General features: G+C 46.9%; 1 protein-coding gene across 2 annotated transcripts in view; it reads right to left on the bottom strand.

Moving 5' to 3' along the window:
• Positions 1-10,537: 10,537 nt before the first annotated feature.
• Positions 10,538-26,058, bottom strand: part of hdac11 (histone deacetylase 11) — a 51,496-nt gene continuing 35,975 nt past the window's right edge. For both annotated transcript variants that reach the window (XM_046338144.1, XM_046338145.1), the window contains exons 8-10: positions 18,120-18,216; positions 15,730-15,908; positions 10,538-11,794 (exon numbers count right to left, since the gene is read on the bottom strand). In XM_046338144.1, coding sequence (XP_046194100.1) covers positions 11,528-11,794; positions 15,730-15,908; positions 18,120-18,216 — 543 coding nt within the window. In that variant the 3' untranslated portion in view covers positions 10,538-11,527. The remainder of the gene's footprint in view (positions 11,795-15,729; positions 15,909-18,119; positions 18,217-26,058) is intronic.

The raw sequence follows: 26,058 nt of genomic DNA, 5'->3' as shown, positions 1-26,058 counted from the left end.
CTCAGCTGTGCACCGGGGCCTCCCACTCCTCTTTCGATTCTGGTTAGAGCCAGTTTGTGCTGTTCTGTGAAGGGAGTAGAACACAGCTTTGTACGAGATCTTCAGTTTCTTGCCAATTTCTCGCATGGAATAACCTTCATTTCTTAGAACAAGAATAGACTGACGAGTTTCAGAAGAAAGTTATTTGTTTCTGGCCATTTTGAACCTGTAATCGAACCAACAAATGTTGATGCTCCAGATATTAAACTAGTCTCATTGCCTTTAATCAGGACAACAGTTTTCAGCTGTGCTAACATAATTGCAAAAGGGTTTTCTAATGATCAATTATCATTTTAAAATGATAAACTTGGATTAGCTAACACAATGTGCCATTGGAACACAGGAGTGATGGTTGCTGATAATGGGCCTATGTACGCCTATGTAGATATTCCATTAAAAATCAGCCGTTTCCAGCTACAATAGTCATTTACAATATGAACAATGTCTACATTGTATTTATAATCAATTTGATGTTATTTTAATTAACAAAACATTTGCTTTTCTTTCAAAAACAAGGACATTTCTAAGTGAACTCAAACTTTTGAACATTAGTAGATATGGGGAATACAGAATGTAATATAAATATGGGGAATACAACAATAATGTATATGAAACAAAAAAAGGAGTTATCTAGAAAGTAAATTTGTTAGAATTCAAAAATGATTTCTGATTGAAGAAAAGGTGTGAGAAACAGGTTGAATATAATAAGGTCATGAATGGCTGAATACAATAAGGTCATGAATGGCTGAATACAATAAGGTCATGAATGGCTGAATACAATAAGGTCATGAATGGCTGAATAAGGTCATGAATGGCTGAATACAATAAGGTCATGAATGGCTGAATACAATAAGGTCATGAATGGCTGAATACAATAAGGTCATGAATGGCTGAATACAATAAGGTCATGAATGGCTGAATACAATAAGGTCATGAATGGCTGAATACAATAAGGTCATGAATGGTGTCTGCTAAATGGCATTATTATGTTCATATATTACAATGTTTAACCATCAGAATCATCCTTGATACCACATGCCCTAAAGCTTCTTCCATAATCATATTCCTCTTAGTTTATTATACAATTATATATTTTTTATATACAGTATATATACACTTATGCAAAAATATTGATTCCATTTTACTGAGCCATTTACTTTCCGTACATATGATCATCTTTTAGTATTCGTTGTTGTATCGTCGTGAAGGAACCTGTTTGTTTGGACAACGTAGTGTAAACCGTGCATACCCCGTACATAGGGGTACTTTAACATGGACAGACAATAGAATGAAGTGTCACTGCTTTCTAACAAGTGCAGGAACCTTAAACCAAATATTTCAACAAAAGTCTTGGGATCAGGAGGATTCTAAATGTCTTTTAGATGTGGTGCGGAGGGCAGCAGATCACATCAGAGATATGTTCCAAATGGCGCCCAATTCCTTATTTAGTGCACTACTTTTAACCAGGGCACGTTGGACCTCTGGTCAAAAGTAGTGGACTATACAGGAAATAGGATGCCATTTGGGATGAAGGCCAGATTTCCCAATCTGAAGAAGAACTACGTTTTGGAATGTTGCTATTCATTTTCATTTATTAATTCACCAATACCAATCATATTATATTATTCTCTCATTAATTAATTAACCAATACCAATCATATTATATTATTCTCATCAATTACTTTTTAAAACATTTTTAAATCACATTGTTATAATGCCCTTTAAACCCTCTGCCAAACACTCATACAACATGTAAAACTCTTCCAATATTATCAACGTCCTACTAAGTCCTTCTGTAAAGTCCTACCAAGTCCTACTGTAAAGTCCTACGAAGTTACCTTACAGCCCCTTTGGACAAAGTAGTGCCCTAAATAATAGGGTGTTAGGACACGGCCCATGAGTTTTCCCTGACCAACCCATGTGATTAGACCAGGTAAAGGCCCTTTTTTCATAGATTGGTCCTTCAAGTCAATATGAACTAGTGGCAGTATAGAAGCATACAGGCCCCTTGGCCCAACGTAGTGCACTATATAAGGAATAGGGCCCTGGTCTAAAGTAGTGCACTATATAAGGAATAGGCCCCTTGGCCCAACGTAGTGCACTATATAAGGAAAAGGGCCCTGGTCTAAAGTAGTGCACTATATAAGGAATAGGCCCCTTGGCCCAACGTATATAAGGAATTAGCTGCCATTTGGGTCATAGCCCAGGAGCCCAGGTGAAACTCTGGGCCAGTCAGACCCAGACCCAGTTCCTAACCGTCATCAATACTAGGGTTTAAAAGGCCCCTCTTTCTCCCTAGATTTGGTTTGAACCACAAACTAGTACATGAACCAGAAAACTTAAGTCAATCTTAAAGTCCATGTTTAGTGTTAGTATTAAACACTACTGTCTACAGAAAACTATATATCTGTCTCAGTCCAACCCCATGTTTAGTGTTAGTATTAAACACTACTGTCTACAGAAAACTATATATCTGTCTCAGTCCAACCCCATGTTTAGTGTTAGTATTAAACACTACTGTCTACAGAAAACTATATATCTGTCTCAGTCCAACCCCATGTTTAGTGTTAGTATTAAACACTACTGTCTACAGAAAACTATATATCTGTCTCAGTCCAACCCCATGTTTAGTGTTAGTATTAAACACTACTGTCTACAGAAAACTATATATCTGTCTCAGTCCAACCCCATGTTTAGTGTTAGTATTAAACACTACTGTCTACAGAAAACTATATATCTGTCTCAGTCCAACCCCATGTTTAGTGTTAGTATTAAACACTACTGTCTACAGAAAACTATATATCTGTCTCAGTCCAACCCCATGTTTAGTGTTAGTATTAAACACTACTGTCTACAGAAAACTATATATCTGTCTCAGTCCAACCCCATGTTTAGTGTTAGTATTAAACACTACTGTCTACAGAAAACTATATATCTGTCTCAGTCCAACCCCATGTTTAGTGTTAGTATTAAACACTACTGTCTACAGAAAACTATATATCTGTCTCAGTCCAACCCCATGTTTAGTGTTAGTATTAAACACTACTGTCTACAGAAAACTATATATCTGTCTCAGTCCAACCCCATGTTTAGTGTTAGTATTAAACACTACTGTCTACAGAAAACTATATATCTGTCTCAGTCCAACCCCATGTTTAGTGTTAGTATTAAACACTACTGTCTACAGAAAACTATATATCTGTCTCAGTCCAACCCCATGTTTAGTGTTAGTATTAAACACTACTGTCTACAGAAAACTATATATCTGTCTCAGTCCAACCCCATGTTTAGTGTTAGTATTAAACACTACTGTCTACAGAAAACTATATATCTGTCTCAGTCCAACCCCATGTTTAGTGTTAGTATTAAACACTACTGTCTACAGAAAACTATATATCTGTCTCAGTCCAACCCCATGTTTAGTGTTAGTATTAAACACTACTGTCTACAGAAAACTATATATCTGTCTCAGTCCAACCCCATGTTTAGTGTTAGTATTAAACACTACTGTCTACAGAAAACTATATATCTGTCTCAGTCCAACCCCATGTTTAGTGTTAGTATTAAACACTACTGTCTACAGAAAACTATATATCTGTCTCAGTCCAACCCCATGTTTAGTGTTAGTATTAAACACTACTGTCTACAGAAAACTATATATCTGTCTCAGTCCAACCCCATGTTTAGTGTTAGTATTAAACACTACTGTCTACAGAAAACTATATATCTGTCTCAGTCCAACCCCATGTTTAGTGTTAGTATTAAACAGAAAACTATATACTGTCTCACAGAAAACTATATATCTGTCTCAGTCCAACCCCATGTTTAGTGTTAGTATTAAACACTACTGTCTACAGAAAACTATATATCTGTCTCAGTCCAACCCCATGTTTAGTGTTAGTATTAAACACTACTGTCTACAGAAAACTATATATCTGTCTCAGTCCAACCCCATGTTTAGTGTTAGTATTAAACACTACTGTCTACAGAAAACTATATATCTGTCTCAGTCCAACCCCATGTTTAGTGTTAGTATTAAACACTACTGTCTACAGAAAACTATATATCTGTCTCAGTCCAACCCCATGTTTAGTGTTAGTATTAAACACTACTGTCTACAGAAAACTATATATCTGTCTCAGTCCAACCCCATGTTTAGTGTTAGTATTAAACACTACTGTCTACAGAAAACTATATATCTGTCTCAGTCCAACCCCATGTTTAGTGTTAGTATTAAACACTACTGTCTACAGAAAAAACTATATATCTGTCTCAGTCCAACCCCATGTTTAGTGTTAGTATTAAACACTACTGTCTACAGAAAACTATATATCTGTCTCAGTCCAACCCCATGTTTAGTGTTAGTATTAAACACTACTGTCTACAGAAAACTATATATCTGTCTCAGTCCAACCCCATGTTTAGTGTTAGTATTAAACACTACTGTCTACAGAAAACTATATATCTGTCTCAGTCCAACCCCATGTTTAGTGTTAGTATTAAACACTACTGTCTACAGAAAACTATATATCTGTCTCAGTCCAACCCCATGTTTAGTGTTAGTATTAAACACTACTGTCTACAGAAAACTATATATCTGTCTCAGTCCAACCCCATGTTTAGTGTTAGTATTAAACACTACTGTCTACAGAAAACTATATATCTGTCTCAGTCCAACCCCATGTTTAGTGTTAGTATTAAACACTACTGTCTACAGAAAACTATATATCTGTCTCAGTCCAACCCCATGTTTAGTGTTAGTATTAAACACTACTGTCTACAGAAAACTATATATCTGTCTCAGTCCAACCCCATGTTTAGTGTTAGTATTAAACACTACTGTCTACAGAAAACTATATATCTGTCTCAGTCCAACCCCATGTTTAGTGTTAGTATTAAACACTACTGTCTACAGAAAACTATATATCTGTCTCAGTCCAACCCCATGTTTAGTGTTAGTATTAAACACTACTGTCTACAGAAAACTATATATCTGTCTCAGTCCAACCCCATGTTTAGTGTTAGTATTAAACACTACTGTCTACAGAAAACTATATATCTGTCTCAGTCCAACCCCATGTTTAGTGTTAGTATTAAACACTACTGTCTCAGTCCAACCCCATGTTTAGTGTTAGAAAACTACTGTCTACAGAAAACTATATATCTGTCTCAGTCCAACCCTGTACCACTACAGCATGTCTCAGTCCAACCCCATGTTTAGTGTTAGTATTAAACACTACTGTCTACAGAAAACTATATATCTGTCTCAGTCCAACCCCATGTTTAGTGTTAGTATTAAACACTACTGTCTACAGAAAACTATATATCTGTCTCAGTCCAACCCCATGTTTAGTGTTAGTATTAAACACTACTGTCTACAGAAAAAAATCTGTCTCATATATCTGTCTCAGTCCAACCCCATGTTTAGTGTTAGTATTAAACACTACTGTCTACAGAAAACTATATATCTGTCTCAGTCCAACCCCATGTTTAGTGTTAGTATTAAACACTACTGTCTACAGAAAACTATATATCTGTCTCAGTCCAACCCCATGTTTAGTGTTAGTATTAAACACTACTGTCTACAGAAAACTATATATCTGTCTCAGTCCAACCCCATGTTTAGTGTTAGTATTAAACACTACTGTCTACAGAAAACTATATATCTGTCTCAGTCCAACCCCATGTTTAGTGTTAGTATTAAACACTACTGTCTACAGAAAACTATATATCTGTCTCAGTCCAACCCCATGTTTAGTGTTAGTATTAAACACTACTGTCTACAGAAAACTATATATCTGTCTCAGTCCAACCCCATGTTTAGTGTTAGTATTAAACACTACTGTCTACAGAAAACTATATATCTGTCTCAGTCCAACCCCATGTTTAGTGTTAGTATTAAACACTACTGTCTACAGAAAACTATATATCTGTCTCAGTCCAACCCCATGTTTAGTGTTAGTATTAAACACTACCCCTGTCTACAGAAAACTATATATCTGTCTCAGTCCAACCCCATGTTTAGTGTTAGTATTAAACACTACTGTCTACAGAAAACTATATATCTGTCTCAGTCCAACCCCATGTTTAGTGTTAGTATTAAACACTACTGTCTACAGAAAACTATATATCTGTCTCAGTCCAACCCCATGTTTAGTGTTAGTATTAAACACTACTGTCTACAGAAAACTATATATCTGTCTCAGTCCAACCCCATGTTTAGTGTTAGTATTAAACACTACTGTCTACAGAAAACTATATATCTGTCTCAGTCCAACCCCATGTTTAGTGTTAGTATTAAAAACAGAAAACTATATCTGTCTCAGTCTAAACACACTGAAAACTATATATCTGTCTCAGTCCAACCCCATGTTTAGTGTTAGTATTAAACACTACTGTCTACAGAAAACTATATATCTGTCTCAGTCCAACCCCATGTTTAGTGTTAGTATTAAACACTACTGTCTACAGAAAACTATATATCTGTCTCAGTCCAACCCCATGTTTAGTGTTAGTATTAAACACTACTGTCTACAGAAAACTATATATCTGTCTCAGTCCAACCCCATGTTTAGTGTTAGTATTAAACACTACTGTCTACAGAAAACTATATATCTGTCTCAGTCCAACCCCATGTTTAGTGTTAGTATTAAACACTACTGTCTACAGAAAACTATATATCTGTCTCAGTCCAACCCCATGTTTAGTGTTAGTATTAAACACTACTGTCTACAGAAAACTATATATCTGTCTCAGTCCAACCCCATGTTTAGTGTTAGTATTAAACAACTACAGAAAACTATCTGTCAGTCCAACCCCATGTTTAGTGTTAGTATTAAAAACTATATATCTGTCTCAGTCCAACCCCATGTTTAGTGTTAGTATTAAACACTACTGTCTACAGAAAACTATATATCTGTCTCAGTCCAACCCCATGTTTAGTGTTAGTATTAAACACTACTGTCTACAGAAAACTATATATCTGTCTCAGTCCAACCCCATGTTTAGTGTTAGTATTAAACACTACTGTCTACAGAAAACTATATATCTGTCTCAGTCCAACCCCATGTTTAGTGTTAGTATTAAACACTACTGTCTACAGAAAACTATATATCTGTCTCAGTCCAACCCCATGTTTAGTGTTAGTATTAAACACTACTGTCTACAGAAAACTATATATCTGTCTCAGTCCAACCCCATGTTTAGTGTTAGTATTAAACACTACTGTCTACAGAAAACTATATATCTGTCTCAGTCCAACCCCATGTTTAGTGTTAGTATTAAACACTACTGTCTACAGAAAACTATATATCTGTCTCAGTCCAACCCCATGTTTAGTGTTAGTATTAAACACTACTGTCTACAGAAAACTATATATCTGTCTCAGTCCAACCCCATGTTTAGTGTTAGTATTAAACACTACTGTCTACAGAAAACTATATATCTGTCTCAGTCCAACCCCATGTTTAGTGTTAGTATTAAACACTACTGTCTACAGAAAACTATATATCTGTCTCAGTCCAACCCCATGTTTAGTGTTAGTATTAAACACTACTGTCTACAGAAAACTATATATCTGTCTCAGTCCAACCCCATGTTTAGTGTTAGTATTAAACACTACTGTCTGTCTACAGAAAACTATATATCTGTCTCAGTCCAACCCCATGTTTAGTGTTAGTATTAAACACTACTGTCTACAGAAAACTATATATCTGTCTCAGTCCAACCCCATGTTTAGTGTTAGTATTAAACACTACTGTCTACAGAAAACTATATATCTGTCTCAGTCCAACCCCATGTTTAGTGTTAGTATTAAACACTACTGTCTACAGAAAACTATATATCTGTCTCAGTCCAACCCCATGTTTAGTGTTAGTATTAAACACTACTGTCTACAGAAAACTATATATCTGTCTCAGTCCAACCCCATGTTTAGTGTTAGTATTAAACACTACTGTCTACAGAAAACTATATATCTGTCTCAGTCCAACCCCATGTTTAGTGTTAGTATTAAACACTACTGTCTACAGAAAACTATATATCTGTCTCAGTCCAACCCCATGTTTAGTGTTAGTATTAAACACTACTGTCTACAGAAAAAAACTATCCAATATCTGTCTCAGTCCAACCCCATGTTTAGTGTTAGTATTAAACACTACTGTCTACAGAAAACTATATATCTGTCTCAGTCCAACCCCATGTTTAGTGTTAGTATTAAACACTACTGTCTACAGAAAACTATATATCTGTCTCAGTCCAACCCCATGTTTAGTGTTAGTATTAAACACTACTGTCTACAGAAAACTATATATCTGTCTCAGTCCAACCCCATGTTTAGTGTTAGTATTAAACACTACTGTCTACAGAAAACTATATATCTGTCTCAGTCCAACCCCATGTTTAGTGTTAGTATTAAACACTACTGTCTACAGAAAACTATATATCTGTCTCAGTCCAACCCCATGTTTAGTGTTAGTATTAAACACTACTGTCTACAGAAAACTATATATCTGTCTCAGTCCAACCCCATGTTTAGTGTTAGTATTAAACACTACTGTCTACAGAAAACTATATATCTGTCTCAGTCCAACCCCATGTTTAGTGTTAGTATTAAACACTACTGTCTACAGAAAACTATATATCTGTCTCAGTCCAACCCCATGTTTAGTGTTAGTATTAAACACTACTGTCTACAGAAAACTATATATCTGTCTCAGTCCAACCCCATGTTTAGTGTTAGTATTAAACACTACTGTCTACAGAAAACTATATATCTGTCTCAGTCCAACCCCATGTTTAGTGTTAGTATTAAACACTACTGTCTACAGAAAACTATATATCTGTCTCAGTCCAACCCCATGTTTAGTGTTAGTATTAAACACTACTGTCTACAGAAAACTATATATCTGTCTCAGTCCAACCCCATGTTTAGTGTTAGTATTAAACACTACTGTCTACAGAAAACTATATATCTGTCTCAGTCCAACCCCATGTTTAGTGTTAGTATTAAACACTACTGTCTACAGAAAACTATATATCTGTCTCAGTCCAACCCCATGTTTAGTGTTAGTATTAAACACTACTGTCTACAGAAAACTATATATCTGTCTCAGTCCAACCCCATGTTTAGTGTTAGTATTAAACACTACTGTCTACAGAAAACTATATATCTGTCTCAGTCCAACCCCATGTTTAGTGTTAGTATTAAACACTACTGTCTACAGAAAACTATATATCTGTCTCAGTCCAACCCCAGTGTTAGTATTAAACACTACTGTCCCCATGTTTAGTGTTAGTATTAAACACTACTGTCTACAGAAAACTATATATCTGTCTCAGTCCAACCCCATGTTTAGTGTTAGTATTAAACACTACTGTCTACAGAAAACTATATATCTGTCTCAGTCCAACCCCATGTTTAGTGTTAGTATTAAACACTACTGTCTACAGAAAACTATATATCTGTCTCAGTCCAACCCCATGTTTAGTGTTAGTATTAAACACTACTGTCTACAGAAAACTATATATCTGTCTCAGTCCAACCCCATGTTTAGTGTTAGTATTAAACACTACTGTCTACAGAAAACTATATATCTGTCTCAGTCCAACCCCATGTTTAGTGTTAGTATTAAACACTACTGTCTACAGAAAACTATATATCTGTCTCAGTCCAACCCCATGTTTAGTGTTAGTATTAAACACTACTGTCTACAGAAAACTATATATCTGTCTCAGTCCAACCCCATGTTTAGTGTTAGTATTAAACACTACTGTCTACAGAAAACTATATATCTGTCTCAGTCCAACCCCATGTTTAGTGTTAGTATTAAACACTACTGTCTACAGAAAACTATATATCTGTCTCAGTCCAACCCCATGTTTAGTGTTAGTATTAAACACTACTGTCTACAGAAAACTATATATCTGTCTCAGTCCAACCCCATGTTTAGTGTTAGTTTAGTGTTAGTATTAAACACTACTGTCTACAGAAAACTATATATCTGTCTCAGTCCAACCCCATGTTTAGTGTTAGTACCACTACAGAAAACAGAATGTCTCAGTCCAACCCCATGTTTAGTGTAGCACTACAGAATGTCTCAGTCCAACCCCGTAGCACTACAGAATGTCTCAGTCCAACCCCGTAGCACTACAGAATGTCTCAGTCCAACCCCGTAGCACTACAGAATGTCTCAGTCCAACCCCGTAGCACTACAGAATGTCTCAGTCCAACCCCGTAGCACTACAGAATGTCTCAGTCCAACCCCGTAGCACTACAGAATGTCTCAGTCCAACCCCGTAGCACTACAGAATGTCTCAGTCCAACCCCGTAGCACTACAGAATGTCTCAGTCCAACCCCGTAGCACTACAGAATGTCTCAGTCCAACCCCGTAGCACTACAGAATGTCTCAGTCCAACCCCGTAGCACTACAGAATGTCTCAGTCCAACCCCGTAGCACTACAGAATGTCTCAGTCCAACCCCGTAGCAATGTCTACAGAATGTCTCAGTCCAACCCCGTAGCACTACAGAATGTCTCAGTCCAACCCCGTAGCACTACAGAATGTCTCAGTCCAACCCCGTAGCACTACAGAATGTCTCAGTCCAACCCCGTAGCACTACAGAATGTCTCAGTCCAACCCCGTAGCACTACAGAATGTCTCAGTCCAACCCCGTAGCACTACAGAATGTCTCAGTCCAACCCCGTAGCACTACAGAATGTCTCAGTCCAACCCCGTAGCACTACAGAATGTCTCAGACCAACCCCGTAGCACTACAGAATGTCTCAGACCAACCCCGTAGCACTACAGAATGTCTCAGACCAACCCCGTAGCACTACAGAATGTCTCAGACCAACCCTGTAGCACTACAGAATGTCTCAGACCAACCCTGTAGCACTACAGAATGTCTCAGACCAACCCCGAACCACTACAGAATGTCTCAGACCAACCCTGTACCACTACAGAATGTCTCAGACCAACCCTGTACCACTACAGAATGTCTCAGACCAACCCTGTAGCACTACAGAATGTCTCAGACCAACCCCGAACCACTACAGAATGTCTCAGACCAACCCTGTACCACTATAGAATGTCTCAGACCAACCCTGTACCACTACAGAATGTCTCAGACCAACCCTGTAGCACTACAGAATGTCTCAGACATTTACATTTTAGTAATTTAGCAGACACTGTTAACCATAGACTTACAGGAGCAACTAGTGTTAAGTGCTTTGCTCAAGGGCACATCGGTAGATTTTTCACCTAGCTGGCTCAGGGATTCAAATTACTCGCCAAACACTCTTAACCACTAGGCTACCCGACCAACCTTGTACCATTACCGACCCCTGCCACAGTCACCTTGGGCATCAGTAAGATCGTGGGGAAGTCTGAAAAGGCACTCTATTCCCGAGCATAACATTTTTCCTCCCGTGTCCTACGGTTCCAGGAGAAGCTCTGGACCCTAAGATCCAACTCATGTTCAGTTACAGTCAAATGGTGTTGGGGGCTGGTCCTGTCGACACAGAGGAAGGGGAGGAGTCAGAGCTGCTCATCACGAGGGGGACTCCGCCCACACACTCTTCTGCCACCTCCCCATCCTCATTCCCTCCAATCAGGCCCTGGCGTCGCAGGTTGATGATGGAGTCAGCGATGATGCGAGCAGTCTTCTTCTGGTATCCACCAGATGTCACCATCAGGATGGGAATCCCTCTCCTTCGTGCTGCCCGGAACACTATTTCATCCCTCTTTATGATGCCCTGGAAGAGAGGAGCATTGAAGCCTCAGTTTGAGTCTAGACAGCCTCTAGAAAACGGTTTCATCATTCATTTAATCTTAGTGCACAATAACAACCCAGAGCTATGAGGAAACGCTCCATAACGTCATATTATGGTAGAATCATTCCCCACCCTTTCCCCTTAGGGACTGGAGCTCTGTGTTTCTGCTCCATAACGTCATATTATGGTAGAATCATTCCCCACCCTTTCCCCTGAGGGACTGGAGCTCTGTGTTTCTACTCCACTCTGCCCCCATGCTTCCCTTTCCCCCGAGGGACTGGAGCTCTGTGTTTCTACTCCACTCTGCCCCCATGCTTCCCTTTCCCCTGAGGGACTGGAGCTCTGTGTTTCTACTCCACTCTGCCCCCATGCCTCCCTTTCCCCTGAGGGACTGGAGCTCTGTGTTTCTACTCCACTCTGCCCCCATGCTTCCCTTTCCCCCGAGAGACTGGAGCTCTGTGTTTCTACTCCACTCTGCCCCCATGCCTCCCTTTCCCCTGAGGGACTGGAGCTCTGTGTTTCTACTCCACTCTGCCCCCATGCTTCCCTTTCCCCCGAGGGACTGGAGCTCTGTGTTTCTACTCCACTCTGCCCCCATGCTTCCCTTTCCCCTACATTCACAGACATTAACCCCAGCGTTGCCAGGTGGATGGAGACATCTGGACAGTCCCCCCAAATACACACCCTCCTCACGGGGGAGAGGTGGAGACATGACAATGAGGACAGCTGGACTGGAGGGTTTAAAGAACAAGTGATTACCATCTCAGGGAATGGAAAGACTGACTCCCCTGGTGAGATAGCCAGTCCCCTACCAAACCTACATGTGGTGAGATAGCCAGTCCCCTACCAGTGGTGACATAGCCAGTCCCCTACCAACCCTACCTGTGGTGAGATAGCCAGTCCCCTACCAACCCTACCTGTGGTGAGATAGCCAGTCCCCTACCAACCCTACCTGTGGTGAGATAGCCAGTCCCCTACCAACCCTACCTGTGGTGAGATAGCCAGTCCCCTACCAACCCTACCAGTGGTGAGATAGCCAGTCCCCTACCAACCCTACCAGTGGTGAGATAGCCAGCCCCCTACCTGTGGTGAGATAGCCAGTCCCTTACCAACCCTACCAGTGGTGAGATAGCCAGTCCCTTACCAACCCTACCTGTGGTGAGATAGCCAGTCCCCTACCAACCCTACCTGTGGTGAGATAGCCAGTCCCCTACCAACCTTACCTGTGGTGAGATAGCCAGTCCCCTACCAACCCTACCTGTGGTGAGATAGCCAGTCCCCTACCAACCTTACCTGTGGTGAGATAGCCAGTCCCCTACCAACCCTACCTGTGGTGACATAGCCAGTCCCCTACCAACCCTACCAGTGGTGAGATAGCCAGTCCCCTACCAACCCTACCTGTGGTGAGATAGCCAGCCCCCTACCTGTGGTGAGATAGCCAGCCCCCTACCAACCCTACCTGTGGTGAGATAGCCAGTCCCCTACCAACCCTACCTGTGGTGAGATAGCCAGTCCCTTACCAACCCTACCAATGGTGAGATAGCCAGTCCCTTACCAACCCTACCTGTGGTGAGATAGCCAGTCCCCTACCAACCCTACCAGTGGTGAGATAGCCAGTCCCCTACCAACCCTACCTGTTGTGAGATAGCCAGTCCCCTACCAACCCTACCTGTGGTGAGATAGCCAGTCCCCTACCAGTGGTGAGCTAGCCAGTGCCCTACCAACCTTACCTGTGGTGAGATAGCCAGTCCCCTACCAACCCTACCTGTGGTGACATAGCCAGTCCCCTACCAACCCTACCTGTGGTGAGATAGCCAGTCCCCTACCAACCCTACCTGTGGTGAGATAGCCAGTCCCTTACCAACCCTACCAGTGGTGAGATAGCCAGTCCCTTACCAACCCTACCTGTGGTGAGATAGCCAGTCCCTTACCAACCCTACCAGTGGTGAGATAGCCAGTCCCTTACCAACCCTACCTGTGGTGAGATAGCCAGTCCCCTACCAACCCTACCTGTGGTGAGATAGCCAGTCCCCTACCAACCTTACCTGTGGTGAGATAGCCAGTCCCCTACCAACCCTACCTGTGGTGAGATAGCCAGTCCCCTACCAACCTTACCTGTGGTGAGATAGCCAGTCCCCTACCAACCCTACCTGTGGTGACATAGCCAGTCCCCTACCAACCCTACCAGTGGTGAGATAGCCAGTCCCCTACCAACCCTACCTGTTGTGAGATAGCCAGTCCCCTACCAACCCTACCTGTGGTGAGATAGCCAGTCCCCTACCAGTGGTGAGCTAGCCAGTGCCCTACCAACCTTACCTGTGGTGAGATAGCCAGTCCCCTACCAACCCTACCTGTGGTGAGATAGCCAGTCCCTTACCAACCCTACCAGTGGTGAGATAGCCAGTCCCTTACCAACCCTACCTGTGGTGAGATAGCCAGTCCCTTACCAACCCTACCAGTGGTGAGATAGCCAGTCCCTTACCAACCCTACCTGTGGTGAGATAGCCAGTCCCCTACCAACCCTACCTGTGGTGAGATAGCCAGTCCCCTACCAACCTTACCTGTGGTGAGATAGCCAGTCCCCTACCAACCCTACCTGTGGTGAGATAGCCAGTCCCCTACCAACCTTACCTGTGGTGAGATAGCCAGTCCCCTACCAACCCTACCTGTGGTGACATAGCCAGTCCCCTACCAACCCTACCTGTGGTGAGATAGCCAGTTCCCTACCAACCCTACCTGTGGTGAGATAGCCAGTCCCTACCAACCCTACCAGTGGTGAGATAGCCAGTCCCTACCAACCCTACCTGTGGTGAGATAGCCAGTCCCTTACCAACCCTACCAGTGGTGAGATAGCCAGTCCCTACCAACCCTACCTGTGGTGAGATAGCCAGTCCCCTACCAACCCTACCTGTGGTGAGATAGCCAGTCCCCTACCAACCTTACCTGTGGTGAGATAGCCAGTCCCCTACCAACCCTACCTGTGGTGAGATAGCCAGTCCCCTACCAACCTTACCTGTGGTGAGATAGCCAGTCCCCTACCAACCCTACCTGTGGTGACATAGCCAGTCCCCTACCAACCCTACCAGTGGTGAGATAGCCAGTCCCCTACCAACCCTACCTGTGGTGAGATAGCCAGCCCCCTACCTGTGGTGAGATAGCCAGCCCCCTACCAACCCTACCTGTGGTGAGATAGCCAGTCCCCTACCAACCCTACCTGTGGTGAGATAGCCAGTCCCCTACCAACCCTACCTGTGGTGAGATAGCCAGTCCCCTACCAACCCTACCTGTGGTGAGATAGACAGTCCCTTACCAACCTTACATGTGGTGAGATAGCCAGTCCCCTACCAACCCTACCAGTGGTGAGATAGCCAGTCCCCTACCAACCCTACCAGTGGTGAGATAGCCAGTCCCCTACCAACCCTACCAGTGGTGAGATAGCCAGTCCCCTACCAACCCAGTCCCCTACCAACCCTACCTGTGGTGAGATAGCCAGTCCCCTACCAACCCTACCAGTCAAATCAAATCAAATCAAATTTATTTATATAGCCCTTCGTACATCAGCTGATATCTCAAAGTGCTGTACAGAAACCCAGCCTAAAACCCCAAACAGCAAACAATGCAGGTGTAAAAGCACGGTGGCTAGGAAAAACTCCCTAGCCAGTCCCAGTGGTGAGATAGCCAGTCCCCTACCAACCCTACCAGTGGTGAGATAGCCAGTCCCCTACCAGTGGTGAGATAGCCAGTCCCCTACCAACCCTACCTGTGGTGAGATAGCCAGCCCCCTACCTGTGGTGAGATAGCCAGTCCCCTCCCAACCCTACCTGTGGTGAGATAGCCAGCCCCCTACCTGTGGTGAGATAGCCAGTCCCCTCCCAACCCTACCTGTGGTGAGATAGCCAGTCCCCTACCAACCCTACCTGTGGTGAGATAGCCAGCCCTCCCAGGGGGTCTCCGTCTAGGATGTCTGTACCGGCGTTGTATACTATGATGTCAGGCCGGACCTCATTGAGAGCACCCTCCGAGTGGAGCTCTACCTTCTGGAGGTACTCATCATCCTCCGTCCCCCAGTCCAGCTCCACCTTACGCTTTATGGCTCCTGAGAGAGACATAGACAGACAGGTAGACAGACAGACAGATCCTCCGTCCCCCAGTCCAGCTCTACCTTAAGCTTTATGGTTCCTGAGAGAGACATAGACAGACAGGTAGACAGACAGACAGATTCTCTGTCCCCCAGTCCAGCTCCACCTTACGCTTTATGGCTCCTGAGAGAGACATAGACAGACAGGTAATAATAATAATAATAAATATAATATATGCCATTTAGCAGACGCTTTTATCCAAAGCGACTTACAGTCATGTGTGCATACATTCTACGTATGGGTGGTCCCGGGGATCGAACCCACTACCCTGGCGTTACAAGCGCCATGCTCTACCAACTGAGCTACAGAAGGACCACAGACAGACAGGTCCTCTGTCCCCCAGTCCAGCTCTACCTTACGCTTTATGGCTCCTGAGAGAGACATAGACAGACAGGTAGACAGACAGACAGATCCTCCGTCCCCCAGTCCAGCTCTACCTTACGCTTTATGGCTCCTGAGAGAGACATAGGCAGACAGGTAGACAGACAGACAGATCCTCTGTCCCCCAGTACATTACATTTAATCGCCCCGGGAAACACAACAATGTACAGTGCATTCGGAAAGTATTGTATTCAGACCCCTTGCTATGAGATTTGAAATTGAGCTCAGGTGCATCCTGTTTCCATTGATAGAACCCATAGTGCCTATAGAACCCATAGTGCCTATAGAACCCATAGTGCCTATAGAACCCATAGTGCCTATAGAACCCATAGTGCCCAAGAACCCAAGTCATTTCATGCCTGTTATAAATAAGTATATTTTAAATGTGACTACTTTAAATGTGTTATGAATTAAACTATTTTACATTTGTTTTGAAAGTACAACAGAATAATGAGACACTGATTTAACCTCCTGAAATAAATCAACTGTACAGGTCCAACACACACACACTTTTTGCACCGACACACACACACATACACACACTTTTCCAGCAGGTATGGAGAGGGTTTGTTTGAGAGGGACAGAATGAGAAAAGTCTTCAGGTAGAGGGGTAGAGAGTCAGAGCAGAGAAATCTCTTTAGTCAACAGAGTGGGATAGGTCAGAGTCTGCCCCCTGTGGGACACAAAAATAAAACCACTTCTCGAAACAGCAACAAACTAGAAGAATATTATCGAACCACTATTGATTTCATGGTCCAGTGGCCTCGTCCACATATCAAAACACAATATCCAATTTAGTACCCCAAAAAAACAATATGGAGATAATTTTGCTTATCCGTCTCCAGGGTAGATGTATCGGTTATAGAGGGTTAGGGGTCATAGGTTAGTGGTATCTTACTCTTAGGGTATCCGTCTCCAGGGTAGATGTATCGGTTGTAGAGGGTTAGGGGTCATAGGTTAGTGGTATCTTACTCTTAGGGTATCCGTCTCCAGGGTAGATGTATCAGTTGTAGAGGGTTAGGGGTCATAGGTTAGTGGTATCTTACTCTTAGGGTATCCGTCTCCAGGGTAGATGTATCGGTTATAGAGGGTTAGGGGTCATAGGTTAGTGGTATCTTACACTTAGGGTATCCGTCTCCAGGGTAGATGTATCGGTTGTAGAGGGTTAGGGGTCATAGGTTAGTGGTATCTTACTCTTAGGGTATCCGTCTCCAGGGTAGATGTATCGGTTGTAGAGGGTTAGGGGTCATAGGTTAGTGGTATCTTACTCTTAGGGTATCCGTCTCCAGGGTAGATGTATCAGTTGTAGAGGGTTAGGGGTCATAGGTTAGTGGTATCTTACTCTTAGGGTATCCGTCTCCAGGGTAGATGTATCGGTTATAGAGGGTTAGGGGTCATAGGTTAGTGGTATCTTACACTTAGGGTATCCGTCTCCAGGGTAGATGTATCGGTTGTAGAGGGTTAGGGGTCATATGTTAGTGGTATCTTACTCTTAGGGTATCCGTCTCCAGGGTAGATGTATCAGTTGTAGAGGGTTAGGGGTCATAGGTTAGTGGTATCTTACACTTAGGGTATCCGTCTCCAGGGTAGATGTATCAGTTGTAGAGGGTTAGGGGTCATAGGTTAGTGGTATCTTACTCTTAGGGTATCCGTCTCCAGGGTAGATGTATCGGTTATAGAGGGTTAGGGGGTCATAGGTTAGTGGTATCTTACTCTTAGGGTATCCGTCTCCAGGGTAGATGTATCGGTTGTAGAGGGTTAGGGGTCATAGGTTAGTGGTATCTTACTCTTTGCGTATCCGTCTCCAGGGTAGATGTGTCGGTTGTAGACGTCCATGATGAAAACACGTCTGTCATCCAGGAAGTCACGCTCATGACCGTTCCCCTAGGCAGACAGAGGAAGTGATGTCAGAGACATTCTACACAGACACCCTTTAGCATCCCTGATATTATGATGTTACCTTCTGACAGAGTGACAGGCTGAGATGAGGGCTAAATGATGTTGCTGTCCGTCCAAAGACGTTCCGGTTAAAATGACATCCAAAAGTCAACACATCTCCATCACTCTTCATATCCTTCTGTTTCTCGATCTGTCCACTACTGTTCACTACTCAATAGTCTGTTGTGCTGTCATCACTACTCATCAGTCTGTTGTGCTGTCATCACTATGGAAGCATCACTACTCATCAGTCTGTTGTGCTGTCATCACTATGGAAGCATCACTACTCATCAGTCTGTTGTGCTGTCATCACTATGGAAGCATCACTACTCATCAGTCTGTTGTGCTGTCATCACCATGGAAGCATCACTACTCATCAGTCTGTTGTGCTGTCATCACTATGGAAGCATCACTACTCATCAGTCTGTTGTGCTGTCATCACCATGGAAGCATCACTACTCATCAGTCTGTTGTGCTGTCATCACTATTCATCAGTCTGTTGTGCTGTCATCACTACTCATCAGTCTGTTGTGCTGTCATCACCATGGAAGCATCACTACTCATCAGTCTGTTGTGCTGTCATCACTACTCATCAGTCTGTTGTGCTGTCATCACTATGGAAGCATCACTACTCATCAGTCTGTTGTGCTGTCATCACTATGGAAGCATCACTACTCATCAGTCTGTTGTGCTGTCATCACTACTCATCAGTCTGTTGTGCTGTCATCACTATGGAAGCATCACTACTCATCAGTCTGTTGTGCTGTCATCACTATGGAAGCACCACTACTCATCAGTCTATTGTGCTGTCATCACTATGGAGGCATCACTACTCATCAGTCTGTTGTGCTGTCATCACTACTCATCAGTCTGTTGTGCTGTCATCACTATGGAAGCATCACTACTCATCAGTCTGTTGTGCTGTCATCACTACTCATCAGTCTGTTGTGCTGTCATCACTATGGAAGCATCACTACTCATCAGTCTGTTGTGCTGTCATCACTATGGAAGCATCACTACTCATCAGTCTGTTGTGCTGTCATCACTATGGAAGCATCACTATTCATCAGTCTGTTGTGCTGTCATCACCATGGAAGCATCACTACTCATCAGTCTGTTGTGCTGTCATCACTACTCATCAGTCTGTTGTGCTGTCATCACTATGGAAGCATCACTACTCATCAGTCTGTTGTGCTGTCATCACTATGGAAGCATCACTACTCATCAGTCTGTTGTGCTGTCATCACTACTCATCAGTCTGTTCTGCTGTCATCACTATGGAAGCATCACTACTCATCAGTCTGTTGTGCTGTCATCACTACTCATCAGTCTGTTGTGCTGTCATCACTATGGAAGCATCACTACTCATCAGTCTGTTGTGCTGTCATCACTATGGAAGCATCACTACTCATCAGTCTGTTGTGCTGTCATCACTATGGAAGCATCACTACTCATCAGTCTGTTGTGCTGTCATCACTATGGAAGCATCACTACTCATCAGTCTGTTGTGCTGTCATCACTACTCATCAGTCTGTTGTGCTGTCATCACTACTCATCAGTCTGTTGTGCTGTCATCACTATGGAAGCATCACTACTCGTCAGTCTGTTGTGCTGTCATCACTATGGAAGCATTAGTTCGTAATATAAATTCAGAACAAGACTACAGTGCCATAACTCTAGGTCTTAATTGGGGTCTGAAACCGCTCTCTTTTCCCACCTCCTCCCCCCACCCCACCAGCTTCCTCTCCTCCCCCCACCCCACCAGCTTCCTCTCCTCCCCCCACCCCACCAGCTTCCTCTCCTCCCCACCCCACCAGCTTCCTCTCCTCCCCCCACCCCACCAGCTTCCTCTCCTCCCCACCCCACCAGCTTCCTCTCCTCCCCACCCCACCAGCTTCCTCTCCTCCCCACCCCACCAGCTTCCTCTCCTCCCCGCCCCACCAGCTTCCTCTCCTCCCCACCAGCTTCCTCTCCTCCCCACCCCACCAGCTTCCTCTCCTCCCCACCAGCTTCCTCTCCTCCCCGCCCCACCAGCTTCCTCTCCTCCCCACCAGCTTCCTCTCCTCCCCACCCCACCAGCTTCCTCTCCTCCCCACCCCACCAGCTTCCTCTCCTCCCCACCAGCTTCCTCTCCTCCCCGCCCCCACCAGCTTCCTCTCCTCCCGCCACCCCACCAGCTTCCTCTCCTCCCCACCCCACCAGCTTCCTCTCCTCCCCACCCCACCAGCTTCCTCTCCTCCCCCACCCCACCAGCTTCCTCTCCTCCCCACCCCACCAGCTTCCTCTCCCCCCACCCCACCAGCTTCCTCTCCTCCCCCGCCCCACCAGCTTCCTCTCCCCCCCACCCCACCAGCTTCCTCTTCTCCCCACCCCACCAGCTTCCTCTCCTCCCCCGCCCACCAGCTTCCTCTCCTCCCCCACCCCACCAGCTTCCTCTCCTCCCCACCCCACCAGCTTCCTCTCCTCCCCCCACCCCACCAGCTTCCTCTCCTCCCCACCCCACCAGCTTCCTCTCCTCCCCCCACCCCACCAGCTTCCTCTCCCCCACCCCACCAGCTTCCTCTCCTCCCCTCCCCACCAGCTTCCTCTCTCCCCCCTCCCCACCAGCTTCCTCTCCCCCTCCCCACCAGCTTCCTCTCCTCCCCACCAGCTTCCTCTCCCCCACCCCACCAGCTTCCTCTCCTCCCCCCACCAGCTTCCTCTCCTCCCCCACCCCACCAGCTTCCTCTCCCCCCACCCCACCAGCTTCCTCTCCTCTCCTCCCCACCAGCTTCCTCTCCTCCCCACCCCACCAGCTTCCTCTCCTCCCCACCCCACCAGCTTCCTCTCCTCCCCCACCCCACCAGCTTCCTCTCCTCCCCACCAGCTTCCTCTCCTCCCCACCCCACCAGCTTCCTCTCCTCCCCACCCCACCAGCTTCCTCTCCTCCCCCCACCCCACCAGCTTCCTCTCCTCCCCCGCCCCACCAGCTTCCTCTCCTCCCCACCCCACCAGCTTCCTCTCCTCCCCACCCCACCAGCTTCCTCTCCTCCCCACCCCACCAGCTTCCTCTCCTCCCCCCGCCCCACCAGCTTCCTCTCCTCCCCCACCCCACCAGCTTCCTCTCCTCCCCCACCCCACCAGCTTCCTCTCCTCCCCCCACCCCACCAGCTTCCTCTCCTCCCCCCACCCCACCAGCTTCCTCTCCTCCCCACCAGCTTCCTCTCCTCCCCACCCCACCAGCTTCCTCTCCTCCCCCCACCCCACCAGCTTCCTCTCCTCCCCCCACCCCACCAGCTTCCTCTCCCCCCTCCCCACCAGCTTCCTCTCCTCCCCTCCCCACCAGCTTCCTCTCCTCCCCACCAGCTTCCTCTCCTCCCCACCAGCTTCCTGTCCTCCCCACCAGCTCCCTCCTCCCCACCAGCTTCCTCTCCCCCACCCCACCAGCTTCCTCCCCCCTCCCCACCAGCTTCCTCTCCTCCCCCACCCCACCAGCTTCCTCTCCCCCTCCCCACCAGCTTCCTCTCCTCCCCTCCCCACCAGCTTCCTCTCCTCCCCCACCCCACCAGCTTCCTCTCCCCCCACCCCACCAGCTTCCTCTCCTCCCCTCCCCACCAGCTTCCTCTCCTCCCCACCAGCTTCCTCTCCTCCCCACCAGCTTCCTCTCCCCCCACCCCACCAGCTTCCTCTCCTCCCCCACCCCACCAGCTTCCCTCTCCTCCCCACCCCACCAGCTTCCTCTCCTCCCCACCCCACCAGCTTCCTCTCCTCCCCACCCCACCAGCTTCCTCTCCTCCCCCCACCCCACCAGCTTCCTCTCCTCCCCCACCCCACCAGCTTCCTCTCTCCTCCCCACCCCACCAGCTTCCTCTCCTCCCCACCCCACCAGCTTCCTCCTCCCCGCCCCACCAGCTTCCTCTCCTCCCCACCCCACCAGCTCCTCTCCTCCCCACCCCACCAGCTTCCTCTCCTCCCCACCCCACCAGCTTCCTCTCCTCCCCACCAGCTTCCTCTCCTCCCCACCCCACCAGCTTCCTCTCCACCCCACCAGCTTCCTCTCCACCCCACCCCACCAGCTTCCTCTCCACCCCACCAGCTTCCTCTCCTCCCCACCCCACCAGCTTCCTCTCCTCCCCTCCACCCCACCAGCTTCCTCTCCTCCCCACCCCACCAGCTTCCTCTCCTACCCACCAGCTTCCTCTCCTCCCCACCCCACCAGCTTCCTCTCCTCCCCACCAGCTTCCTCTCCTCTCCTCTCCTCCCCACCAGCTTCCTCTCCTCCCCACCAGCTTCCTCTCCTCCCCACCCCACCAGCTCTCCTCTCCTCCCCACCAGCTTCCTCTCCTCCCCACCCCACCAGCTTCCTCTCCTCCCCACCCCACCAGCTTCCTCTCCTCCCCACCCCACCAGCTTCCTCTCCTCCCCACCAGCTTCCTCTCCTCCCCACCAGCTTCCTCTCCTCCCCACCCCACCAGCTTCCTCTCCTCCCCACCCCACCAGCTTCCTCTCCTCCCCACCCCACCAGCTTCCTCTCCTCCCCCCCCACCAGCTTCCTCTCCTCCCCACCCCACCAGCTTCCTCTCCTCCCCACCCCACCAGCTTCCTCTCCTCCCCCCACCCCACCAGCTTCCTCTCCTCCCCACCAGCTTCCTCTCCTCCCCACCCCACCACCCCACCAGCTTCCTCCTCCCCCCCACCCCACCAGCTTCCTCTCCTCCCCACCCCACCAGCTTCCTCTCCCCACCCCACCAGCTTCCTCTCCTCCCCACCCCACCAGCTTCCTCTCCACCCCACCAGCTTCCTCTCCTCCCCACCCCACCAGCTTCCTCTCCACCCCACCAGCTTCCTCTCCTCCCCACCCCACCAGCTTCCTCCCCACCCCACCAGCTTCCTCTCCACCCCACCAGCTTCCTCTCCTCCCCACCCCACCAGCTTCCTCCCCACCCCACCAGCTTCCTCTCCTCCCCACCCCACCAGCTTCCTCTCCTCCCCACCAGCTTCCTCTCCTCCCCACCCCACCAGCTTCCTCTCCTCCCCACCCCACCAGCTTCCTCTCCTCCCCACCCCACCAGCTTCCTCTCCTCCCCCCCACCAGCTTCCTCTCCTCCCCACCAGCTTCCTCTCCTCCCCACCCCACCAGCTTCCTCTCCTCCCCACCCCACCAGCTTCCTCTCCTCCCCACCAGCTTCCTCTCCTCCCCACCCCACCAGCTTCCTCTCCTCTCCACCCCACCAGCTTCCTCTCCTCTCCACCCCACCAGCTTCCTCTCCTCCACCCCACCAGCTTCCTCTCCTCCCCACCCCACCAGCTTCCTCTCCTCCCCACCCCACCAGCTTCCTCTCCTCTCCACCCCACCAGCTTCCACCCCTCTCCTCCCCACCCCACCAGCTTCCTCTCCTCCCCACCCCACCAGCTTCCTCTCCTCTCCACCCCACCAGCTTCCTCTCCTCTCCACCCCACCAGCTTCCTCTCCTCCCCACCCCACCAGCTTCCTCTCCTCCCCACCAGCTTCCTCTCCTCCCCACCAGCTTCCTCTCCTCCCCACCAGCTTCCCTCTCCTCCCCACCCCACCAGCTTCCTCTCCTCCCCACCAGCTTCCTCTCCTCTCCACCCCACCAGCTTCCTCTCCTCTCCACCCCACCAGCTTCCTCTCCTCCCCACCCCACCAGCTTCCTCTCCTCCCCACCCCACCAGCTTCCTCTCCTCCCCACCAGCTTCCTCTCCTCCCCACCCCACCAGCTTCCTCTCCTCCCCACCAGCTTCCTCTCCTCCCCACCAGCTTCCTCTCCTCCCCCCCCCACCAGCTTCCTCTCCTCCCCACCCCACCAGCTTCCTCTCCTCTCCTCCCCACCAGCTTCCTCTCCTCCCCACCCCACCAGCTTCCTCTCCTCCCCACCAGCTTCCTCTCCTCCCCACCAGCTTCCTCTCCACCCCACCAGCTTCCTCTCCTCCCTACCAGCTTCCTCTCCTCCCCACCAGCTTCCTCTCCTCCCCACCCCACCAGCTTCCTCTCCTCCCCACCCCACCAGCTTCCTCTCCTCCCCACCCCACCAGCTTCCTCTCTCCTCCCCACCCCACCAGCTTCCTCCCCTCCCCACCAGCTTCCCTCCTCCCCCCAGCTTCCTCTCCTCCCCACCAGCTTCCTCTCCTCCCCACCAGCTTCCTCTCCTCCCCACCCCACCAGCTTCCTCTCCTCCCCACCCCACCAGCTTCCTCTCCTCCTCCCCACCAGCTTCCTCTCCTCCCCACCCCACCAGCTTCCTCTCCTCCCCACCAGCTTCCTCTCCTCCCCACCAGCTTCCTCTCCTCCCCACCAGCTTCCTCTCCTCCCCACCCCACCAGCTTCCTCTCCTCCCCCCTGGTCTGTGCAGATCAGGCTGTTTTAACACTCATTTGTATTCCTTCATTAGAATTCAGTCTATTGTTCTTTTCATTAATCATTAACATAGCAGCATCTGTATAGATCTGTTCTGACACCCAACTTTACTTCGGTCAATATACTGATGGAGTGCCATGCTAGCATCAGGGCCACTATTCCCTGTATCGTGCCCATATGGCTCTGGTCAAAATGAGTGCGTGCCATTTGGGACAGACAGAGAATTAATATCATAGTGTATTCTGGACAGCTGGAACCTTGACTTAACAAACCTTACTGGGGTAATTGGGAGGATGTGGTTTTGGGAGGATGTGGTTCATCTGAACACAAACTAAATATGCTAATTAGTAGGCTTCCTAAAAAAGTGCAGTCAGAGTCAAATGTTATATTATCCACCTCAGAGAGAGATGAGAGGACTGTACATCTCAATATCAACTGGAATGTTATATTATTATCCACCTCAGAGAGAGATGAGAGGACTGTACATCTCAATATCAACTGGAATGTTATATTATTATCCACCTCAGAGAGAGATGAGAGGACTGTACATCTCAATATCAACTGGAATGTTATATTATTATCCACCTCAGAGAGAGATGAGAGGACTGTACATCTCAATATCAACTGGAATATTATATTATTATCCACCTCAGAGAGAGATGAGAGGACTGTACATCTCAATATCAACTGGAATGTTATATTATTATCCACCTCAGAGAGAGATGAGAGGACTGTACATCTCAATATCAACTGGAATGTTATATTATTATCCACCTCAGAGAGAGATGAGAGGACTGTACATCTCAATATCAACTGGAATGTTATATCTTTACTGAGGGACTACATCTATAGTAGTGAACAAGATGCTATTTAGGAGGCTGAAACAGTTACAGTCAATATCAACTGTGCATCCACCCAGATCTATGATGGTGGTACATCTCAATATCTGGAATGTTATATTATTATCCACCTCAAAGAGAAAGAGGACTGACAATCAGACAGGAGGATCAGGACAGACATCTCAATAGACTGGAATATTATATTATTACAGACAGACAGAGAGATGAGAGGACTGTACATCTCAATATCAACTGGAATATTATACATTATCCACCTCAGAGAGAGATGAGAGGACTGTACATCTCAATATCAGACTGGAATGTTATATTATTATCCACAGACAGACAGAGAGATGACAGACAGACTGTACATCAGACAATTATTAGTCTCTGTCATGAATATTATTTTACCTTTATCCACCTCAGCAAGTCAGATGAGAGGACTGTACATCTCAATATCAACTGGAATGGGTTAACTGCCTGTTATCCACCTCAGAGAGAGATGAGAGGACTGTACATCTCAATATCAACTGGAATGTTATATTATTATCCACCTCAGAGAGGATTTGACTTGAGGACTGTTACATCTCAATA

Source organism: Oncorhynchus gorbuscha, linkage group LG03, assembly GCF_021184085.1.
Source record: "Oncorhynchus gorbuscha isolate QuinsamMale2020 ecotype Even-year linkage group LG03, OgorEven_v1.0, whole genome shotgun sequence".
In the NCBI taxonomy this organism is placed as follows: domain Eukaryota; kingdom Metazoa; phylum Chordata; class Actinopteri; order Salmoniformes; family Salmonidae; genus Oncorhynchus; species Oncorhynchus gorbuscha.
The sequence above is the reverse complement of the archived record's forward strand: the minus strand, read 5'-3'. Positions and strand labels throughout refer to the sequence as shown.